This window comes from Centropristis striata, chromosome 22, assembly GCF_030273125.1.
Source record: "Centropristis striata isolate RG_2023a ecotype Rhode Island chromosome 22, C.striata_1.0, whole genome shotgun sequence".
Taxonomy (NCBI): domain Eukaryota; kingdom Metazoa; phylum Chordata; class Actinopteri; order Perciformes; family Serranidae; genus Centropristis; species Centropristis striata.
In genome coordinates this window covers 13,191,193-13,213,514 of record NC_081538.1, presented here as the reverse complement: position 1 = coordinate 13,213,514, position 22,322 = coordinate 13,191,193, and the positions used below count along the sequence as shown (strand labels likewise).

Sequence of the window (22,322 nt, the reverse complement as noted above, 5' to 3'; positions counted from 1 at the left end):
ATGCGCTATTGTCTAATTCCATATCACAAATTTAAAAATATATCGATATATTTCTTATATCGATATATCGCCCAGCCCTATCTGAGACCCAGTCATACAATAAAACAAAACTGAGGCATCAGTGGATCTTTAACTCCTGTGTTCTGCAAGGTAAAATGACTGTTTTTTGGTGGCTTTGAAGAGAGCAACATGCTCTGCTGTGGATCGGGGCCACAGCAAAACAGATTTTAGCCACCCAAAGAAAAGACCACTTAAAACAAAAATAAGAATATTTTTACAGTTTACTTTGTTGTCAGACAGCCCTTTATGACGGGGAATTAAAGCCGTATATACTCACTCAGAGCCACCAGACTCCATTGATACAGCAATTTTATGTCTCAAAACATAAATGGCTGGCCCTAATGTGTCCGTGACCTCTTATTCTATAATTTAACTTTTGTTTCTGAACTAATTTGGCGTCCATTGCAGCAGTGGCGGACTCAGACCGTTAGAAGGGCAGGGGCGAAAAAATTAAAAGGGCACATTTTGCACAAAATGGGGCCCCACCAGGACGCAAAAAACTCTGATACACCATGTATAGTGAAATATTAGCATTAAGTTAAAGGAGATCCAGATGAAAGTAATTAATGTTATGGTACTGACAATTAAAAGCATCGAAACAAACAATCTAAAGGGGTCTTGGGGCATGAAAAAAATTGTAAATTTTAAAGTAAAATGCGTCAAGTTTGTGCACTTTGAGAGCTAAATGAGAGCAAAAACCTCATATAACATTTTCACAGTTGAGTGATACCGTATTATAGAATCTCTAGAAGGCACATCTTCATAATTTATTGTGTCAAGGGGCACCAAATAATTTTTTGCATGTGTAAAGAGCAGCCAATAAGGCACTTCCTCTTGTTTTCACCACTCTAGAGGGAACCAACCATGGGGGGTTGAACTTTGATGAGAGTTGTGAAGTAGATGGAGAAGATGGAATGGGAGCAGAAAAGAAAGAAATCAATGCTGTTTTTCAATGATCTATGATACTGTCATAGATCAGACAATATATATTATTTTGTTAGCCTGTAGCTGCTAGCTTAGCTCAACTAGCTGGTCACTCAGATGTTGCAGGGCCTTTACCAGGCTGCCTTATAGCCTGCATGATGTTGTGCATGTAGCTATTAGTTAACAATATTGCCAAGCTGTCACTCTGATCCAGACTGGCTAATAGACAAGTGTTTTACACCATTCAGCCCGCACCCAAGATTCAGCTCAACAGCAAGCAAAACTTCAGATACAACAAATTTATATTTACAAAAAAATGTATTGGTGATTTATTATTATTATTCTTAAACCCATCTGTGTGATTGCATAATAAAGACATAAAGTACCCTCATACCATGCTGCGTTCAGATTATTAGGATAATAGAAATGTTGATGGCAAATTGTGCGAAAATCAGTGTGAAATTTAAAAGTGGAAAATCCCTCTCATTCATTTCCTCTATGGTGTGTGACCACACACACACTACACACACACACACACACACACACACACACACACACACCCTTTGTCCCTCTCTTGGTCTTGACCCATAAAGCAATGACCAAATGGGGGGGTTCAAAGCTTTGTTTCCTGTCCTCGACACATCATGTCATGTCCCCCTCCCTTTCAGGAGCCGAGTGGAGAGCCTGTCCCCAAGCGACCGAGGGGCCGCCCCAAAGGAAGTAAGAACAAGGGCCCCTCCAAGGCAGCGCAGAAGGTGAGGAGCCTTAGCACCTGAATGACACACATATATTTCCTAATGTCCTTTTTGGGGACATTGATTAACTTTAATGATATAACAAATTCATGGCTTTAGGAGTGGATGTTGGGTTAAAAATGTCTTTTTTCAGGAAGAATATATTTTGTAATGCAGATTATTTAGATTTCAGGACAGACTAGGGCAGCCATTAACCCTCTGGGGTCCATCTATTTATTGAAAATACACATGTTTTATTTACAGTGATAACTTTATTTATATATGATATGTAGACAAGCTGAGAAAGCCAGTTAAAGTTCATCGTAGGAGCTTTCACAGTGTGCCATTTATGTTTCTAGACCATTCTTAAAATGTGAATTTTCTTTCTACAATGAAAACTATTACTATTTTTAATTTACATGCAAATAGACTGTTTCTTAGTTTTATAATTTATTTTTTCTGCTATTTTTGTGTGTATAAATGGTTAAAAAAGGTACATTTCCATAGACACCTGTGTCTTTTGTTTGTATTTTGGGTTCCTGGCAGCTTTATACTTTGTTATTTAAAATAAAATGAAAAATCAGACTGATAGCCAAGTTTGTGTGGAGAAAAAGGAGCGATGCATGTGATGTAAGGACAGACTGAAAGATGCTAAACAGAGACAAAAATGAATGCATAGAAAGTTGACAAATTTGAACCAAAATCTCCTGGACTTCAGAGGTTTGATGACTATTTTTCTATTGTTTATTCTTTCGACAATTTCAATAAACATTACATTTTCCATCAAAGAGCCAAACTCACCATTTAAATGAAGTTTATTTAATTATGACAAACTGTATGTCATTGTTTAATGCAACACAAAACAGCAAAACATTGACGTAGTGGCTTCTTACCACACCTTAAGACAACATTACATCAATTTGATATTTTTGGGATTTATTTTATTTACCTGTGCACGTGCGCTTCCCAGAGGAGCACGTTCCAGTCTAAAAGAGCAACACACGTCAACAGAGAGAGCTCTCTGCAAAGGCAGGCTCCATCTTGCAATGTTAATGTTCCGACTTGAGGGGACATTCATATGAATTTTACCAGTCTGGACTCATTTTTTAAATTAATCCAACAGCACACGAATGCAGCACAAATGCCTTATCTCACAATGTTGAAAAAAAGTGAAAAATGATTTATATTAGGGCCGGGACTCGAAAAAAAAAAAAAAAATCTAATTAATTAGAGGCTTTGTAATTAATTAATCAAAATTAATCGCATTTTAATCGCATATATATATTTGACCTGAGAACAGTGAGAAGTAATTTTTTTCACATGGATTTTTAGTATACCATTGAATAATAACTGAATACATAAGCTTAAGCAACAAAAATATTGTTTATTTTTGTTCAAGTCCAACAGACCAGTGCAATTTTTGCCATTAAGTGTAGCAATAGCATATTTAGAAATATAGTACATTTCAGAAATTCAGCTAGCCTATAGGTAAGTAGACCTTATAGCTAGCTGCTATATGTTTTGCATTGAGGTGATACTTGAGGCTGGATGTGCTGCGGTGATATGTGAATTCCTTGTTGCATAGCAACACAACCATGCTCTTATCGACGATTCCATCCGTTGTTTTTTTGTAACAAAATGTCCCATCATCCACGGGGCCAACCAAAGCGCTCTCATCAGCTTCTTCCTTCATGTTCACTGTGGTTTGTTGTTGTCTGAACTCATGAACGCTAGTTGGTGCTCCAGTATAATCGGTCTGCCTGAAAATCATCCAGTGAGAAACGTTCCGCGGTGCAAAAATAAGTGTGATTAAAATGCATCAATTTTTTTAACGCGTTAATTTTTGTGTAATTAATTAATCCTAATTAACGCGTTGAAGTCCCGGCCCTAATTTATATATCCGCCCGCTGATTCGGATCCACTACAAACATTGAATGAGTTCTTCCTTGGTGCACGCCACCCTCTTCCACCAAATTTCATGAAAATCATTCCAGTATTTTTCCTGCAATCCTGCTGACAAACAGACACTAGGTACCAAAATCCTTCAACAATTTAAACCTGAATGCAAACACGAACACATATGAAACCCAGGAACCTATTTGTGCATCTGTGATGATAGAAACATGCGGCAATAACTCAACAGCACTCTCACACACTTGTGTACACAGAGAGGAGACTGTGTGCATGAGAGATAGAGTTGATGAATGGGAAAAGATTAAAGTTGCAAAGAAAAGCTGATCCCGAGAAAAGCTTTGGAATTTTACAGCAATATCCCACCTAACTTTGGGGTCGTGATACTGTAGGTCTCAGCGAGGCCGGGGCAAGTCCCTGTGTCTTCATTCATTAGTTAGATGAAGCTGTGTTAGGCTCATGCTGACAGCAGCCTTAGTGCTCCCTTGCCACCATGAACCACTGTAAACATTCCCAGCACTTTGAAAAGTGAACCACTCTGCTCTCGCCATAATCCAGTCTCATCTCATCTGGTATTGTTATGATAAACACTGAAGATATCAATCTTTCCAGATGAAAGAGTCCTGGGTCAGCCCACACCTTTAACTTATACTCTTTAAAAGTTCACTTCCCCTCCCCACATCAATCACTTCTGCAATCTCTGACTGATATCATGGAAGCTTGTAAGTAGAAACAATTGTACTGCACACATTGCCTGGACTAATAGGACAAAATATAGACTTGTTTTTAGCCTTTGCTGAAAAAATATTCCATTATTTTGAGAAAATGTGAGGTTTGAGGTTGAATACGGGGAAATGAGATCTTGGAATTCTGAGACAGCAGGAAATCAGCAGGATTGGTCGTTTGTTTAAACACTTAAAATAACCTTCTGACAAGGCTTTGTGAATAATGACAGTTTTGTCATTACTTCCATTAGGGTGTCGAGGTGGATGTTTTCATGAACAAAGTGTGTGACTGCTTCACTACGCTTCAAACAAACAAGGTCCCACAAAGTGGTGTCTGACCTGTTCTGTATGGCCACACTCAAAAGCGCCCCAAAAAGCCTGCAGTGTTATAGCAGTCTGGACATGATGAATTGTACATATGGGAATAACGCTTTCAGACGGCCCCTCCTTGCAGACATTCATGCATGCACACACGAAAAGTTCATGTTCACATGGAAGTTGGAAAAAAAAAGAGCTCCAAGAGGAGTTCAAACCCTGCCTACTTTCACACCTGCACACATGAGGCCCCACAGATTTTGCTGGTTTTCCACCTTGTTAGACAATACATTGTCACTATTTCACACCAGGACCGCCAGGATTCTACCCCCCCCCCTAATGTTCTTATCCCAGCTCTCCCGTCAGTGCAAAAAAGATAAATATTAAATAAATAAATAACAAAACAACGCATGCACCCATCAAACAAACAAACAAACAAACAAACGAATAAAAAGCACACGAAACATAAATCACAAAGTAAAGGACTGTAAACAGGACTGTAAACAGAGACACATGGCTAAGCTGCAAATGATTGCAAACACTGCACACATACATTGCGCACAAAACATTGCACTTCTGTTCAGTGGCGGTTCTAGACCAGTTTTACTGTGGGGGCCAAGCAGGAGCCAGTGTTTAATCAGAGGGGCACATTAAAAAACGGCAAAGATGATATTTAAGCATTCAAAACCTTTATTTTAGCTTATTTAAAAATCTAATTTAAGTATATTTGGAAGATACAAATACACTGATTGAAACAATGAGACTTACCAACAATAACAATTATTTTTGTATGACAATGACATTTCCCATTTTTGTGTACAATTACTTTTTTTTTAATTTTGAAAGTGCACTACAGTGAGAATTATCTTTTTTTTATATTTACACAAGCTTTTATTGCACAATTAAACTATTATACAATGTACACATTCTGGGTTCATTTTGTGTACAATGAGATATTGTTTGAACAAAAAATAGGTAAGAATTGTTCCGTCGTTCATCGTTATAAATTGATCATTGTATTATTAATTTGACACAGGGGCCACAGCAGGGGCCAAGGGCTTCTTCACAGGGGCAGTGGCCCCTGTAGGCCCCTGTGTAGAACCGCCACTGCTTCTGTTCAGGAAAAAAAAAGAGAAAAGGAAAAGCCTGTTGCACATGTCACACAAAAAAAATAGCTTGTTGCACATGTTATACAGAAAAAAAGCTTATTGCACATGTCATACAGAAAAAAAACTTATTGCACATATCACACAGAAAAAAAAGGTTATTGCACATTATACAGAAAAAAAGCCTATTGCATATGTCACACAGAAAAAAAAAGCCTATTGCACATGTCATACATAAATGTGAAACGACGTGGCTGAAACGACACGATTGTGTCAACTTTTTTCGTTTAACATCGTTATACTCAGAAACAAACACACAGTGAATGAAGATGAAGTGTAAAGTTATAATATGATCGATGAGTTTGGTAGAACGGCAATAATTAGATTATTATTATAAGATTATTTTTTAGGCATTTTTATGCTTTATTGAAAGTGAAAGGGGGTGACAGAGGGGAAGATATGCGGCAAAGGGAGCTCAGACCGGATTCGAACCCGGCTCCGCTGCAGCAAGGCCTCAGCCTACATGGCAAGCGCTCTAACAGTGTGAGCCACTGGGACGCCCCCTAATTTGATTATTTTGTAGAGCTGCCACATTTACAATGTAGATTTTATCAGTTATGAATCAAAAACTTTCACAGTGTCGTTTCTGCTCCAGAAGTTTGAAACTTGGAGGCACCAACATTTACATCATTTCTTTCTAATTTCAATATTGTTTTATTTTTGCTGCTATAATTCTCCTATCCAAATGAACGTGCTTTATGATGCTCAAATTCACCTACGCTAGAGTTAAACAGTCTCAGAATCCATCAACTATTGGTGATGATTTAGCCTATGGAGGTTGCTGGGGTTTCTGGTGTTGCCAGCAGATATTCAGGTAACGGATATCAAGACTTCCTCTTCTGTTTGCAGGTCATTGCTTTCAGTCTGATTAACTACTTTTTTGAGGTGTTTTGGTTCCAAACAACATTTTGATTAATCTCTATGAGGCGATATCTGCCTATGAATGGCATACGTCAAATTAGTGTTGTGAGACTTCTGTATTGTTTTCAGCACAACCTCACCTACATGACCTGTTTTTTTTTTTTTTTCATTTTGATTTACTGGATCAACATTTTCAACACAAAAAAACATACAAAAACACACAAAAATACACATTTTTTTTTTTTTTTTTTTTTTGTACAAAAAACCCCACATAAAACCCCACTTAAAACACACAAAAACACATACATTTCTTTTTTTTTTTTTTTTTTACAAAAAACACACAAAAAATGACAAAAACACACAAAAAACACCCAAAAAATGACGGAAAAACACATAAAAACACAAATAAAAAACATGCAAAAACTATCAAAAACACACAAAAATGGACAAAAAAACATTAAAGACAAAATATTGCATTAAAAATGCTGAATACAAACTGCAAAATTTGAAAAACCTCTGAAAAACGTACACTTGGTCAAGGTGTTTTTTTTACCTTTGCTGAAAAAGGGTTGATGCACTAAATTGGACATGGAAACTTCTAAAAAAGCTGACAGCAGGGCTCGATGCTGCTTCGTTATTACGTTGCAATGTCATAAAAAAGTCTTGTGGACTCCAGAGGGTTAATATGCATAAGTCTGACTTTAAAAAAAGCCTTTGAATTATATGTTTTGTTGGGGTTTTTTTTGGATGTATTGCTATATATCCAAACAAACATTTTAGGTAGGAGGTCAGGGTAGATGGATAGGTCAACATGAGTTTGCTTGTCATTTCCTACCAACAATCAATGTTTCTTTGACCATGATCTTTCCTTTAAGTGAGCAGTTCTTCTTTTAACCATGGCAATTTTTTTAAAATACCCAAACCACAACCCCTCCACAACCCGTCATTTTTCTACCTAAAGCTAACTAAACTGTCACCACACCGGTAGCAGATCAGAAAGCAGTCACATGAATCTTTTTGTAATGGTGATTTGTTACGGCTTTGGAAGGCGATCCTGCTGAAAAGGGGCGTCAGATCCCAGGGTATTCAGGGCTGCTGCAGACATGCTGCATCTCTTTGCTCAGACATACAAAACACACCGATGATTAATTGAACAGGGTGTTGTCTTTCAGACGATTAAATCCCCACATTAAAAATGCAGCGTCCCAAACAGAGAACTGGGATTACAGCACACAGATTGGCTAGCCAGCAATGTGATATGTCATTATAGAGACATCCATTAGTAGAGCATTATATCGTCACATGACAAGACATAATCATTGGGTCAGAGCTTAGTACTTTTCTGCTTCTCTGAAAATGCTTTAATATCACATGTGAAACTGATTTTGTGATTGATCTCATCCGACAACCGGCAAGACAGCAAATAAGCTGATGTCCACATAGTGTTTGGAACAGAGCATTATGGGATCTGTAGCTATAATACTACTACTACTACTAATATATAGGGCTGTTTCCACTACAGTCCAATACCCGGAATGAGGCGGGTCTCACTCGCCGAAACGCCCCTAATTTGAATACGAGCAGTCCGGAGCTGTTTTTTTTTTTCATCCCTGTGGAAGAGCAGGGTCTTTTTTCTCCCCTGAAAACAGCCTGGTTACTGATTGGATAGAACGCTAAGCGGGATGTGACGTACTAAGCAGGATGTGACGTACTAAGCAGGATGTGACGTAGTACTGTACGCGACAACAACACACGCCATTTGTAAAAGCCGGCAAAGCAGTGTTGCCAACTTAGCGACTTTGTTGCTATATTTACCGACTTTTCAGACCCCTTAGCGACTATTTTTCAAGAAAGCGACTGGCACAAATGCAGCGACTTTTTCTGGTGTTATTGGAGACTTTCGGAGCCGCGGCTCATTAAGAAGAGTAAGAACGAGTAGAAGTGGCACAGTTCTCCTGCAGCAGTCTTTCCCAGCTGCAGAGCAGCATGATTACCCCTTAGCGTCCAGTCTGCAAATTGCTAATAGGCTAACAGTTAGCTCTGTAGCAGTACAGTGTGTATGTGCTGATCTCTGTTTGTTTACAACAAGCACCAGACACTCTGTGCACAGTTAGCGATGCCGGTTAATTCATCATCACTATATTTATGATCAGTGGAGACACTGTGCATAATTAGCCATGCTGCTTTGTTTATGATCAGCTGCTGACGTTGTGCACAGTTAGCGACGGCGGCCACAGTCTCCCGTGTTTAATCCGTTGCGTATGTCATCACGGTCGAAACTGTCACTAAGTGATTATGCAATGGTCGAAAACCATACGTCACCTCCAGAGTCTCTAAATCTGTCTGGGGGCCTTCTTGTAATGAATACACGTAGAGTGAGCAGCAGCTACTTTCTGATTTCTTTGCAGTTCATTTTTTGGGTTTTTAAATAGGGTTAGGGTTAGGGTTAGGCCTATTTGTCATGGAAAAAGTAACAGACAGGGGAACATAGGACCCTTTTTGGGAAAAGCGGGGAAAAAGGGTCCTATATTCCCCTGTCTCATACAAAGAGGGGAACATAGGACCCGGGGAACAAAGAAATGCTCCCGCCACTGGGATGTAAGACGATTGCTTATGTTATCCTAAGTATCGGTAAGTTCAGGGACAGTGTACTTCTTATGTATCAGTAAATTAAGAGGGTGTACCTTTTGCACCTCGTGTGTGCCAGTCTTCATTCTGTGGTGTTCAGAGGAGTGTGGGTGTCAATTGTCAGGAATTAATGGACACCCTGCAGCCAATTAGAGCTGAGTATTCACCCAGACCATGGTAAAAAAAATATTGCAATGACTTTCACTACTTGTTACTAATTATCATTACGGTCATGCCTTATTGAGTTACACCCAACAACTCTGATTCCATACAGTTGCAGGCAAAATCAATTTGGCCTCTGAATATTCCAGCTTGAGAAAGTACTCCTACAAGCCAATTTACAAATGCAGTTGTATAGTGTGAGCCACTTCTTTGAGTAAACGGCAAAAAACAGAGAAGAATGCTTTTGAATTGGTGTGGACATGGTCAAAAAGATATTGCTTCCTGTGTTTTTTTTGACACTGGGATCCAGCAGGTGATGTGTTGAAACACTCCACCTGCTGCCATGTGACCAGGCTGGCTGGCTTGTACTCAGTGTCAGGATGACAAAGGAGCTGGTGTTGTTTACTGTGCCAAATAGCTGCAGAAAGCCCCAACACCACCACTGATACTTGCTGGTCATCGTCTGCAAAATTAAACGCAGCTCAGCAATTTGACTAAGATTTCACCTGATTCCCTGCCAACTAGAGCCTGGGAGCCTGGATATATTCAATGAATTATTGACACAGCTCTGCTCTTGTTAATTGTGGATGACTGAAAAGCTTGGCCTTTTGACAGCTCTGGACTGTCTGCAGGGTTCAATCTCTCCCAATTCCCACAAACATCAAATTATTGTGACATCTTAGTAAGAAAGGTAATTCCCTCCCCTGGAGCCAAACACACAGGGACATTCCCGGTTTCCATTTCACAGGGAGGAAAAGCTGTAAACTTACACTTCTAACTCAGGATATGTCCATGCTCATGTGAATATAACTATATACTATATATATATATATACCGGTATATATATATATATATATATATATATATATATATGTATATATATAGCCAATGGTTCCTCGGATGGTCCCATCTCCTGTGTTAGAAAGTTGTTCTTCCGACTTTGGCGTGGTCATGAGCTTAAAGTCATGAAGTCACCTCAATTTTCCGAGTTGGGAACTCATTGTTGCGTTTATTCCGACACATTACAAATGCCCAATCTTGCCATGTTCACAAAAATGAAAATTGATTATTGTATCTGAGATTCGGACCTGTTCCAAAGTTCAATGGGTTCTTCCTTGGCCCATATACACCTCCAAGTTTCAGTTCAATGAAAACGGGCCAGGAGTTTTTCTATTATCCATCTGAAAAACAAACAATGTAACTAACTTAACTGAAAACATGATTGGTGGAGATAATAAGACCTATGTTGCTCAATTAATCAGAACTAAACAAAAGCTACCTGCAAGGCATAAACATGAATCTTCCAGTAACTGCTGTGCTGGGATATTGAAGTAATTACCCTAGTAGGGATTTATTTAAACTTTTAATTAGGATAATTACAAAAGGCATTGCTTTAAAATGATACATACATATTTCTGAGTCTCACAAACACCATGAGGTGACTCTTTTTATAATCAGAACTCCTAAGATCCATTAGGAGGATACAAATTCTTGAAGAACTGTAACAGAAATTCATTTTTCCATTCATGTTGTAAAGGTCCCCAAAATAAAAAAACAAACCAAAACAAAAAACAGCCTAGGCACCTTCATTTGAATGAATGGATTATCTGAAAGACTGGTGTGGCCACCTAATACATTAAAATGTGTGCAAGAGTAAATGTAATTGGCTGATCAGGTGTTCTGTACAACATGTTAATGTCATGTATTTACATGAAGTGGTAATCAGGATAAAGACTGATTGTATTGCTCCTAATCTATGTCTTTACAGAAAGCAGAGGCAACCGGGGAGAAAAGACCCAGGGGGCGACCCAGGAAATGGGTGAGTCAGTGATTTTAGCTTGTGTCTGCTGCTGTGATGCTGGAAACTGGAACACATGACATACAATGTGAAGGTGTCCCTGTATTCAACCCCAAACCTCACATTTTCTCTAAATAATGGAATATTTTAAGGCTAAAAACTAGTCTATATTTTGTCCTATTAGTCCAACCCCGTTGCCAAAAGAAATATTGGACTTTTTACATTTCTGCAAACCAAGGTTATAATAGTTTTGGATTTTTCATTAGTTAGATTTTAGATTTTTCAGTTAGTTTTAATGAGTTTTTAGAGTGAGTTTGCTAGGTTTAAATTCGTTTTTATTTTTTGGAAAATGCTTAGTTTTTTTGCATTGGGGTATTTGTTGGGTGCCAGATAAAAAAAAAGTCACAATAAATGTTGCCTTTATTTCCTTTGTATGATCCATCTCAGCCCCAATAAGTTTATTAAGTCATAAAACCAAATAGATGAAATAGATTTCATATCAACCAAAAAGGTTTACGTATGAAAAAAGTTGACAATATAATGGGGTGTAAGGTGATGATTGACAGCTTGCATTGTGCTCTGATTGGGTTGGATGGGTGTTTGGGCGTGAACTCGATACCATGGCTCAGTACTGTGCAGACGCCAAATCAAGTCATCCGCGCAAGATGGCAGAATATGTATCAGGGATATTTTGGATTCACTTTTGTACAGGTAGAGGAAGTGGAGACATGTTGTCCATTCTTTATACAGTTGTTCAAGTAATTGCTTCGCCACTGGTCAAATTTAGTAGGATACTGTACCTACCTATTCCAGGGCATTGCAAATATACACACTTGACGAGTGCTTTAAAAACACTTATAATTATCACTTTAAACCAACTGAAAGCTGATTGAAACATATGTTTACTTTAAGAGATTGCCAAAAATACACAGTTTATCGTAGAAAGAAACTGTCAAAACAAGCATTATCATTGAAAATAGAACCGATCATAGGTTTAAAAGGTATCGGTTAGAAAAAGTAACCAAATCCAATCTTAAAAGTAACTATACATCACTTTATTCTGCATGTCTCATTTAAAACATTGCCAAAAATAAAGCATTTGGAATAAGTAGATCCTGTTTAAAGCATTAAATTCTGCTCTTCAGCGACACTGTGAAGCCATGATTGATTCAGCTGGGACGAACTGTCTCGTGATAAATATTAACTGAAAATCATACAGAACTGCAGGCTGTTTACACAGAGCAGAGAGGAGAGGACAGGAGAGGTTGCATGTAGAGGTTGGACAAAATGTAAATAGTTCAATATGTATAGCATATGGAGACACAATTTCCTTTCCCAATATTCATGACACTACACTGTAAAAAATGTCTGTAGATTTTAGGGTGAAAAACTGCTAAACCATGACAATAAAAGACCGTAAAATGATAAATGGGTAAATTCAGTTTCAGTTCAGAAACTCTGTAAATGTATATATCAGCCAAAACAGTATTTTTTGCAGTTTTGTTTTTTGAAAAATACATTACTCCACTGTAAAATTCACTGGCAATATGTATTTAATGTAATATAAATACAAGCCATCACTGTAATTTTTGCATTTATCTTTTGTAAAAAAAATACTTTTTCTCACTGTTAAATGTACTAAACACCATATCTCTAACAAAAATATACTGTAATATTTAATGGTAAAATCTTTAATTAATGCGGCATTTATAAAGTATTTTCTTGTCAATTATATGGCAAAATAGTGTTTCTTTTGATGGAAAACTTTTTATTTTAAAATGACAATCTTAAACGTGAAATCAACAGTGCCAATATCTTTTTACCGTAATATTAAAAAAAAGTTTTACCGTATTTATTACGGTAAAGTTGCCGTTTTTATCATAAAAACAATTTATTTTTTTTACAGTGTAGTAGACACTAGTAAATGTACTATATATACATTCCATTTGACTAAAATAAAGTATGTATTTTTAATGTCATAACTGTTATACTGCACATCAGACATCTTTCAATTGTTGGCACTTCTAGCCATGATTGTGTTGATGTCATAGAGCTGCAGGACAACAACAAATCAGTGCATCTGTGATTTGCAGAAACGTGAAATGCTAATGCTTGCTCTTGACTGGGCTGGCTGTGAATAATGAGCTGTACCAGATGATGAAATCAGTTAGTTGAAGGAGGTTAATGTGCATGAAAGCATCATTATCGTTAAAAATCTGAGTCTCTCACTGGGTATATTGCCTGGTTTTAATACATATTTAGATTCTACACCGTAAAACAGTTGTTTTTACGGTTAAAAAAACGGCAGCTGTGGATGCCAGAACTTTACCGTAATAAATACGGTGCAACTTTTTCCTAAAATTACAGTAAAATTATATAAGCACTGTTGATTTCACGTTTAAGATTGTCATTTTATTCCATATTTTACCGTAAAAAATTAAAAGTTTTTCCATCAAAAGAAACACTGTTCTGCCATATAATTCACAATAAAATACTTTTATAAATGCTGCATAAATTAAAGACTTTACCCTTAAATATTACAATATATTTTTGTTAGAGATATGGTGTTTAGTACATTTAACAGTATTTTTATAAATAAATAAATGCAAAAATGATGGCTTGTATATATATTACAGTATTTTTTGTTACAAACACGGTGCCAGTGTATTTTACAGTGGAGTGAAAAAATAGTGTTTTGGCTGATTAGGTTAGGCTTACAGTGTTTCATTGTTACTGAAACTGAATTAACCCAATTATCATTTTACAGTCTTTTACTGTCATGGTTTAGCTGTTTTCACTGTAAAATCTACAGACATTTTTTACAGTGTATTTCTTTATTTTGTGGTCATCTCTCAATAATAATTTTCATGATGTGGTCTGAATACATTCAGAGGTTCCTCTCTGGTTGTTGCTGGTGTATGTGTGTTCAGGGATATCTCCAAAATGTTTGCGTTATCAGTCAAAGAAAATGTTTACTCTCTATGCTGGCCACAGGAATACTTAAATAATTCCACTGACAGCTTGAAGGCCTCAGTGTTTATCAGCTCCAAAGTAACAGGCCTGATTGATAGTGCAGGGAAAAGCAGTCTGCAGTTAGAAGTGCCACCAGGAAGAGCGAGGAGAGATGTAGGGAACGTGAACTTTCTCCTGCATATATCATGTCTGCATTTTTATGTGTCAAAGGGGAAAAAAGCAGTGAAAACCTACAGGAACAGAGTGAAAGAGTCATAAAGTGGGAATTTATATTTATTTTCATTTCCTGGGAAGGAATGGTGTGTTCCAAGAAACAACAGGTAGTTAGTAGGGCCGGGACTTTAACGTGTTAATTAAGATAAATTAATTACACAAAAATTAACACGTTAAAAAAATTGACGCATTTTAATCACACTTATTTTTGCACCGCGGAACGTTTCTTACTTGATGAGTTTCAGGCGGACCGATTATACTGGAGCACCAAGTAGCGTTCATGAGTTCAGACAACAACAAACCGAGGTTATAATAGTTTTGGATTTTTCATTAGTTTTAGTTTTAATTTCGTTGTGAATTTTTCTTTTCAAATTCAGTTAGTTTTAATTAGTTTTTAGTTTTTGAAAATGCTTAGTTTTAGTTTAGTTTTTATTAGTTTTAGTGTTAGTTTTATTATTTTTGTAATGCACTATGTGTTGGGTGTGAGATTCAAAGAGGTCATAATAAATTTTGCCTTTATTTCCTTTGGTTTATCCATCTCAGCCCCAATAAAGTTGTTAACTCTTACAGTTTCGGATGTTTTGAATTTTGGTTGGAGTGTAGACATCCCAGCCTCAGTAAACATATTTACCATGTGTTCCTGCATGTTCAATAACAGAATCCTCTTTCTAATAGAAACACTGGATTATGTATGAAAAAAGACGAAAACTAAAGACATTTTCACTGTAATTTTAGTTAGTTTTAGTTAGTTTTGTAACCACAAAATACAGTTTAAGTTAGTAATCGTTTTCTTAAAAACTCTTGTTTTTATTTTTATTTCAGTTAACGAAAATGTTTTTTCAATTCTAGTTTTCGTTATTTCGTTAGTTTTCGTTAACTATAATAACCTTGCAACAAACCACAGTGAACATGAAGGAAGAAGCTGATGAGAGCGCTTTGGTTGGGATGATGGGACATTTTGTTACAAAAAACCAACGGATGGAAGCATCGATAAGAGCATGGTTGTGTTGCTATGCAACAAGGAATTTACATATCACCGCTGCACATCCAGCCTCAAGTATCACCTCAATGCAAAACATATAGCAGCTAGCGGCTAGTGTGGTAGCTAGCGTGGATTGTGTTTTTCTTAAAAAAACCAAAGTATTATAGTTTACAGAAGGTCTACCTACCAAGAGGCTACCTGAACTTATGAAATGTACTATATTTCTAAATATGCTATTGCTACACTTAATGGCAAAAAATGTTGGACTTGAACAAAAATAAACAATATTTTTGTTGCTTAAACTTATGTATTCAGTCATTATTCAATGGTATACTAAAAATTCATGTGAAAAAAATTACTTCTCTATTACTTCCAAATATTTATATGCGATTAAAATGAGATTAATTTCGATTAATTAATTACAAAGCCTCTAATTAATTAGATCCATCCATCCATTTTCTTCCGCTTATTCCCGGCCCTAGTAGTTAGTATATTCTCCACTGACCAACTTCTGCTGGTATACTGGTGCAAGCTCCAGTCTTATCAGCTCTGTGCGGTGGCTTCAAAAGCTACAGCAAGTAAATGAACTGCTCACTTCACATGTATGTACACTGAATCCTCAGCTCTTATGGCCTCTGTCAACAACAGGCTGGGATGACACTGCAGGCTAATGTCTTTGAGGTAACTCACAGTCTGTTTGAGGCTTAAAAGACCAGACGAACCAGGTAAACAGCACTGTTAAACCAACATACTCTTTAATCTTAACCACCTTCCTCAGTATAGCAACAACACATTTAGAGGAAAATGATATTGTAGAAAAAGTGTGATCATTTAGCAATCCTTACGACATATTGCAACACATTAACCCTTTGATGCACAACATATAAACACCTTCTAATGCACAACATGGGTCCAAAATGACCCACATTCATTTCCCATGTTATTTCATGCTGGCTGTGTGTTTGAAGATCTTTTTTTACTACAACAGATCATGATATCCTTTTTTTCCTTTCATACTTTATGAAGAAAAATAGTTTTTGTATTATTACATCAAGTTTACACACAAGGGTCAATAATGACCTTGTGCATTAGAAGCATAGTGATACAAAAAGTGATACGCTAAATTGACAATTTCAGTATATGTGTAACTATGTTTGTCTTATTTTTAAGGTTTAGCTTTAAAAGATAATAATAATTTCCATTGGAAAAACACCAATTTAACATAAATAGGATAGTTAATATTTGTGTCTTCTTTGTCAGGTTTTAAATAGGTGACAACATATAAACACCTTCTAATGCACAACATGGGTCAAAAATGACCTTGTGCATTAGAAGCATAGTGATAAAGAAAAGGGCTTTTATTCAGAAAGTAAGAAATGAAAACAAAAAATTAGCATATATGATGATCAAAAACAAGATATTTGAGGAAAACCTGGAATACTGAATGATGAAATTAATTTATTGCAAATATATAGAATATAAAAACTTGGGGTCACTTTAGACCATGTTGTGCATCAAAGGGTTAAAACCTGTACAAAGAAAATATATTAAATGTTCAAACTGACAAACTTTATTGTTTATTATGAACTGAATGTCTGCAACAAGAAAAAAACATTCCAAAAAAGTTGGGACAGGGAGCATGTTTACCACTGTGTTACATCAGCTTCTCTTATCACAACACTCAGTTTCAAGTGTTTAGGAACTGAGGACACTCAATCATGACGGTTTTAAACGCACTGTGGCCTTAGGGGTCAAAGGTCATGGGCATCCAGTGTTGGTTTTTCGGCCTTGTTCGGCAAATAGGTTTTCACAAAGTAGGGAACCTTTCTCCATCCTTGCTTGTAAACAACTGAGCCTTTTCAAGCCTATGTCACAGTTTTATTTAACCCATTTAGGCCTAAAACGCCTGGAAAAAATGCCTGGAAAACCTCTGGTCTATTTGAAAGAACCCCCTAAACCCTGAAGTTTTTCTGGAAATTCAACAGAAGATGTTTCAGCCTAAGTATTTGAGAGCTTATAACTGTGGCTTTCATGAGAAATTGAGTTTATTTGTCCGAACCTTCAATAAAGTTTTTTTTTTTAAATCAACAAACTCAGCAAATGTTACATTTGACTGAATAAAAATCCTATGCATAATACTAATACATGCCCATTAGCAAGATGCAAACATGATAAGACCATTGGAAGAAATAGACATAGTTCTCATTAGCCTACTGTAATAAAAAAAAAAAAATCATAATAATAATAAGTAATAATAATAATACATTTGATCTATATTGCACTTTTCAGGGTACTCAATGAGGCATAAAGTAATATAAGACATAAACAGTCTTGATTTCTTATATCATCATCACAATTAATTAGTATTATTATTCTTATTATCTCCAGATGGCCACAAATCTGTCTGTTCTTCGTTGAAAATATGTCGTCTGAAAACATATTCCTCATCCATAAATCCTGGTTGATTGGTTCCGAGGGTTCAAAGTCCGGATCAGCAATAAAATCATCGGCGCTGTTTTAATCTAGATCGCTTCCGTCACTTACTTCTGAGCTCCCTCCGCTATAGTCGTCTTCCACCATGATTTCAAAGTTCTGGAAAAGTCCGATGTTGCATTGCGACACTCCCACATGTATTCTGATGCATTTCATTGGCCAAGAGACCAAAAATAGGTGGAAAAAACAAATACTACAAAACGACGTATCCGCTTTTCCGGCTTTAATGGTAGAAATGCGGTAATGCTTTCCCGCCTTAAATGGGTTAATACAGCGTCACAACTTTTTTATATTGTATTATATGGAAATAGTGTTTCCACCTGATTCGGCCATATTTCCCATTAAAGTGGCCACTGAAAAGAGTTTTAAAAGCAAAGTATTATGATACAGCCTGACAGCTGTTCTGTCAGAGCAAAAACACCAACAAATCAGTTTCCAGCTGCGGGCAGCCACTGAACTCTTGGACTGAACTGATAAAACAGTTGAGGTTTACTGCAGCTTTTCCTTTGTTGTCTGCCTGCCGGTGCCTGCATGTCCCAGGTACACACACACCAACATCCACCCACGCAGCCGCCTCCATCGCAACCCTTCTGGCAGAAGTACAAACAGGCCGCACTGCAAACTAGTCAGTTGTGCATTGATAGTGTACCTTTCTGCCTGCTGCAGGGCATGTGCTGACACCCATATGGCAATCAAAGACTCTGCCTTACAGCTGCTTTCTGCTGTCTCTCATGTCTGTGAACGAGGAAATGTTTAACTTGCACAGCAACCTGTCAGCAGGATCATTAGTCTCTTTAGCTGCTGTTCTTGTTTCCTTTAACATCTCACCATCAGTGTAATGCACTTGCATGCTGCAACCTTTAGTTCTTGTTTCATAATCATCCATTTCGTTATGTGTATCAATCAATCAATGTAGCCTACTGTCCCCATGGCAGCATTACAGCTTCTGTTTGCATCACCCTAAGCTTGATGGGAATCCTATTGGCAAAACCTCACAACATATACAAGAAAAACAACTGCAGTGACACGATCCCAATCAAACATTTAGGTAGTAAACTAGTAGGGATTGAAAGAGAGATTTAATTCTATTGGCTGAACTCCAAAAAAACAATGGAATACGTTGGTGTATATACGGATGGATCAGTATTTATATACTTTATATTGAGGGGTGTGACGATACACTCAGCTCACGAGACGAGACGCCCTGAGGGGTGTGACGATACATTGGGTTCGCGAGAACGAGACGAGATGAGATTTTAAGAAAACCACAATGACACAATATATGACTGGACCAACAGACTTTTATTTAACAGAGTTGCACATGCATTAGGGGTGGGCGATATGGCCCTAAAGGATTATTATGATATTTCAGGGTATTTTTAGGATAACGATATTCTTGACGATATTACAAAATACTGAAAAATATATAAAAAATATGATTTTTTAGTCTGTATAATAATAAAAAATGGTAAACAAATCATAAATCAATCAAAAATCTAAAATGTAGTGTAAAGTGCAAATCTCAACAGTTGCCAAATACAACAAAAATTACTCTTGACTCTTGAGTATTAGCAAATAATAAAAAATAACCATCTTCATGTAAATTCTGTGCTCTTATTTTGAAAGCGACAGGAAGTAATAGTAGTTTTTTGTGATTAACACAACTTTAATTGTTAGCTAATGTAAGCTCGCGGCTAACGAACGGCACAAGACTGATACAGACAGGTAGGCACGGTGTCAAGAAGTAGGAATGTTGCAAATATCATGATATGCATTTTTTTTTATCATAGAAAAAATATACCGGTATAATCATGAACGATACGATATGGCACACCCCTAACATGCATTTTAAAATGTTTTATTATAACTCTTTACATGCATGATGTTAGCATGAGCTTTTAATAAACTTCCACAAATTGAAACTAAAACTAAAATGTATAAAAGTTAAAATAAAATAAATTAAATTAAGTATTCTCTTTTTCCCCTAAAGGAAACATGGTTTGCACTTGAAAAAGAGTGGCCACTGGGAAAGTCTCAGGCCACACCCTCTCAAATGTCCGCTCACTCTGCGTGTCTCCATCACAAAAAGGCCCTCAGAGGGATTTAGAGACTCTGGAGGTGACGTATGGTTTTCATCGCCACGTAATCGCTTAGTGACAGTTTCGAACGTGATCACATAAGTGATGGATTAAACAAGGGAGACTCAACTGTGTCCGCCATCGCTAACTGTGCACAACATCAGCAGCTGATCATAAACAAAGCAGCATGACTAATTATGCACAGCGTCTCCGCTGATCATAAACATAGTGATGGTGAATTAACTGGCATCGCTAACTGTGCAACTGAGTGTAACTGAGTGTCTAGTGCTTGTTGTAAACAAACAGAGATCGCTAAGTGAACACCTCCTGCAGCAGCAGCACATACACACTGTACTGCTACAGAGCTAACTGTTAGCCTGTTAGCAGGACTGTGCCGCTTCGATTCGTTCCAGCTGCCGGCCCCTGCGACATCATTCTGGCTGCTTGCTGCTCCTTTTCCTCTTCTTCTTTTCCTTTTACTGCCCCCACAGGTCACAAATAGAAGCTTGGATAACTCACAAATCTCGCGAGACAGGTTTTTACAGGTGGCACGAGATCTCGTCACACCCCTGCTTATATTATAATGCATAGTAAATGTTTGTGAGAATATTGGGCTAGTATTGAAAAATGTCAAATATGGCTGACAGTCATTGACTACTCCACCCCCATCCATCCACCCCCAGTCCATAGCAATACTGGAGTTAAGGTTTGCGATGGCACATATTGATTATGCAAGTTTAACTGAAGGTGGACACTATGGCTGTCACTTTTTCCTCAAACCAAGTTTGACTGAATCAAAAGTTAAAGTCAATTTGTTGGAAGTAATGCACTTAAGTTTACAGACTGGTCTCCTCTCAAAAACTTCAATATAAGGTGCAAAATACAAGTGTGCTATTTTTTTTAGAATGCTCTGCTCTGTGCAGCTAGGGCTGCACAATTAATCAAATTTTAATCGTGATCATGATTTTGGCTGCCACAATTAAATTAACCTGATTGTTGGCGATATTTCCATTTTAAAATGTGGCTCTCCTCCCTCTAATCCAGCACTTTCTACACCAGTAGTCCACCAACCACCAGGGGGCGAACGTATAGTTATGGTTTCATGTAGCTGCCTAAATAAATAACGAGCGAACGCTAAGCAGGATGTTATGTAGTACTCTACGCCACAACAACACGCACCATTTGTAAAAGCTGGCGAAGCAGTGTTGCCAACTTAGCGACTTTGTTGCTATATTTAGCGACTTTTCAGACCCCCTTAGCGACCATCAAAAAATCGACTGACGATAAATCCAGCAACTTTTTCTGCTGTTACTGGAGACTTTTGGAGGCTCGTTCTTACTCTTTTTAATGAGAGTTAAGAAGAGTAAGAATGAGTCAAAGCGGCACAGTCCTCCTGCAGCAGTCTTTCGCAGCTGCAGTCACAGAGCCATAGGGGACGTTAACTCCTTAGCGTCCAAATTGCTAATAGGCTAACAGTTAGCTCTGTAGCAGTACAGTGTGTATGTGCTGCTGCTGCAGGAGGTGTTTACTTAGCGATCTCTGTTTGTTTACAACAAGCACCAGACACTAAAAACTATTCCTATTGTTTGTTTAAAAGTAGTGCAATAAAAATACAGATGTTTTCCCTATTATGATGAATAATCATGATTACAGTATTGATCAAAATAATCGTGATTATCATTTTGGCCATAATGGTGCAGCCCGACTCGGAGTCGTGAACTTTTGACAGTTTGCTCATATGTGTTGTTATGGGTGGTATATAAAGAACTCATTTTTGGTGAAAGAATGCCAAAATTGAAGATCCTTGTATTCATAATAAGGGTTTTTAATTCCTATGGCAGGTCATCTGATTTGATCATTTCGGTTGACTCACATAGATGGTAACATTGTCCATCTTTATATGCCAATGAGGTAGATATCCCTTTGTATCACCAGCACACAGCTGGTACAGACTGCTTGGGCTAGTGAGACCCGTCTCATCCAGGATCAGTCCCTCATCGGTATGTCTTCTTGCTCCTCCACTGTATGGCTGCAGGTCCTGTCCTCTGTGTGCAGGTGCTGGGGTGGAAAGGCAGACCTCTGCCAAGCTGACCAGCTTCCTCTGCTAGTAAAAGCTTGAAGGGGGAGTCTCCTCTCTCCAATAGATTGCATTCATCAGTAGTGCACAGCAGTTCCCCTTTTCTGCTGCCAAATGGCTACTGTCCATTGGATTTTATGTGTTGGTTCCTCTACAGGCAAGCTCAACTCTTTGTCTCTGTTTAAGGCCTTGTTACAGTACAGCTTTGGCATCCTTAACATT

At 37.5% G+C, this 22,322-nt stretch overlaps 1 protein-coding gene across 1 annotated transcript in view; it reads left to right on the top strand.

The window, feature by feature from the left end:
* hmga2 (high mobility group AT-hook 2) overlaps positions 1-22,322 on the top strand; it is a 73,956-nt gene that overhangs the window by 2,431 nt on the left and 49,203 nt on the right. Inside the window, exons 2-3 of the mRNA XM_059325835.1 lie at positions 1,653-1,739; positions 11,255-11,305. Of these exons, the coding sequence (XP_059181818.1) occupies positions 1,653-1,739; positions 11,255-11,305 (138 nt within the window). The remainder of the gene's footprint in view (positions 1-1,652; positions 1,740-11,254; positions 11,306-22,322) is intronic.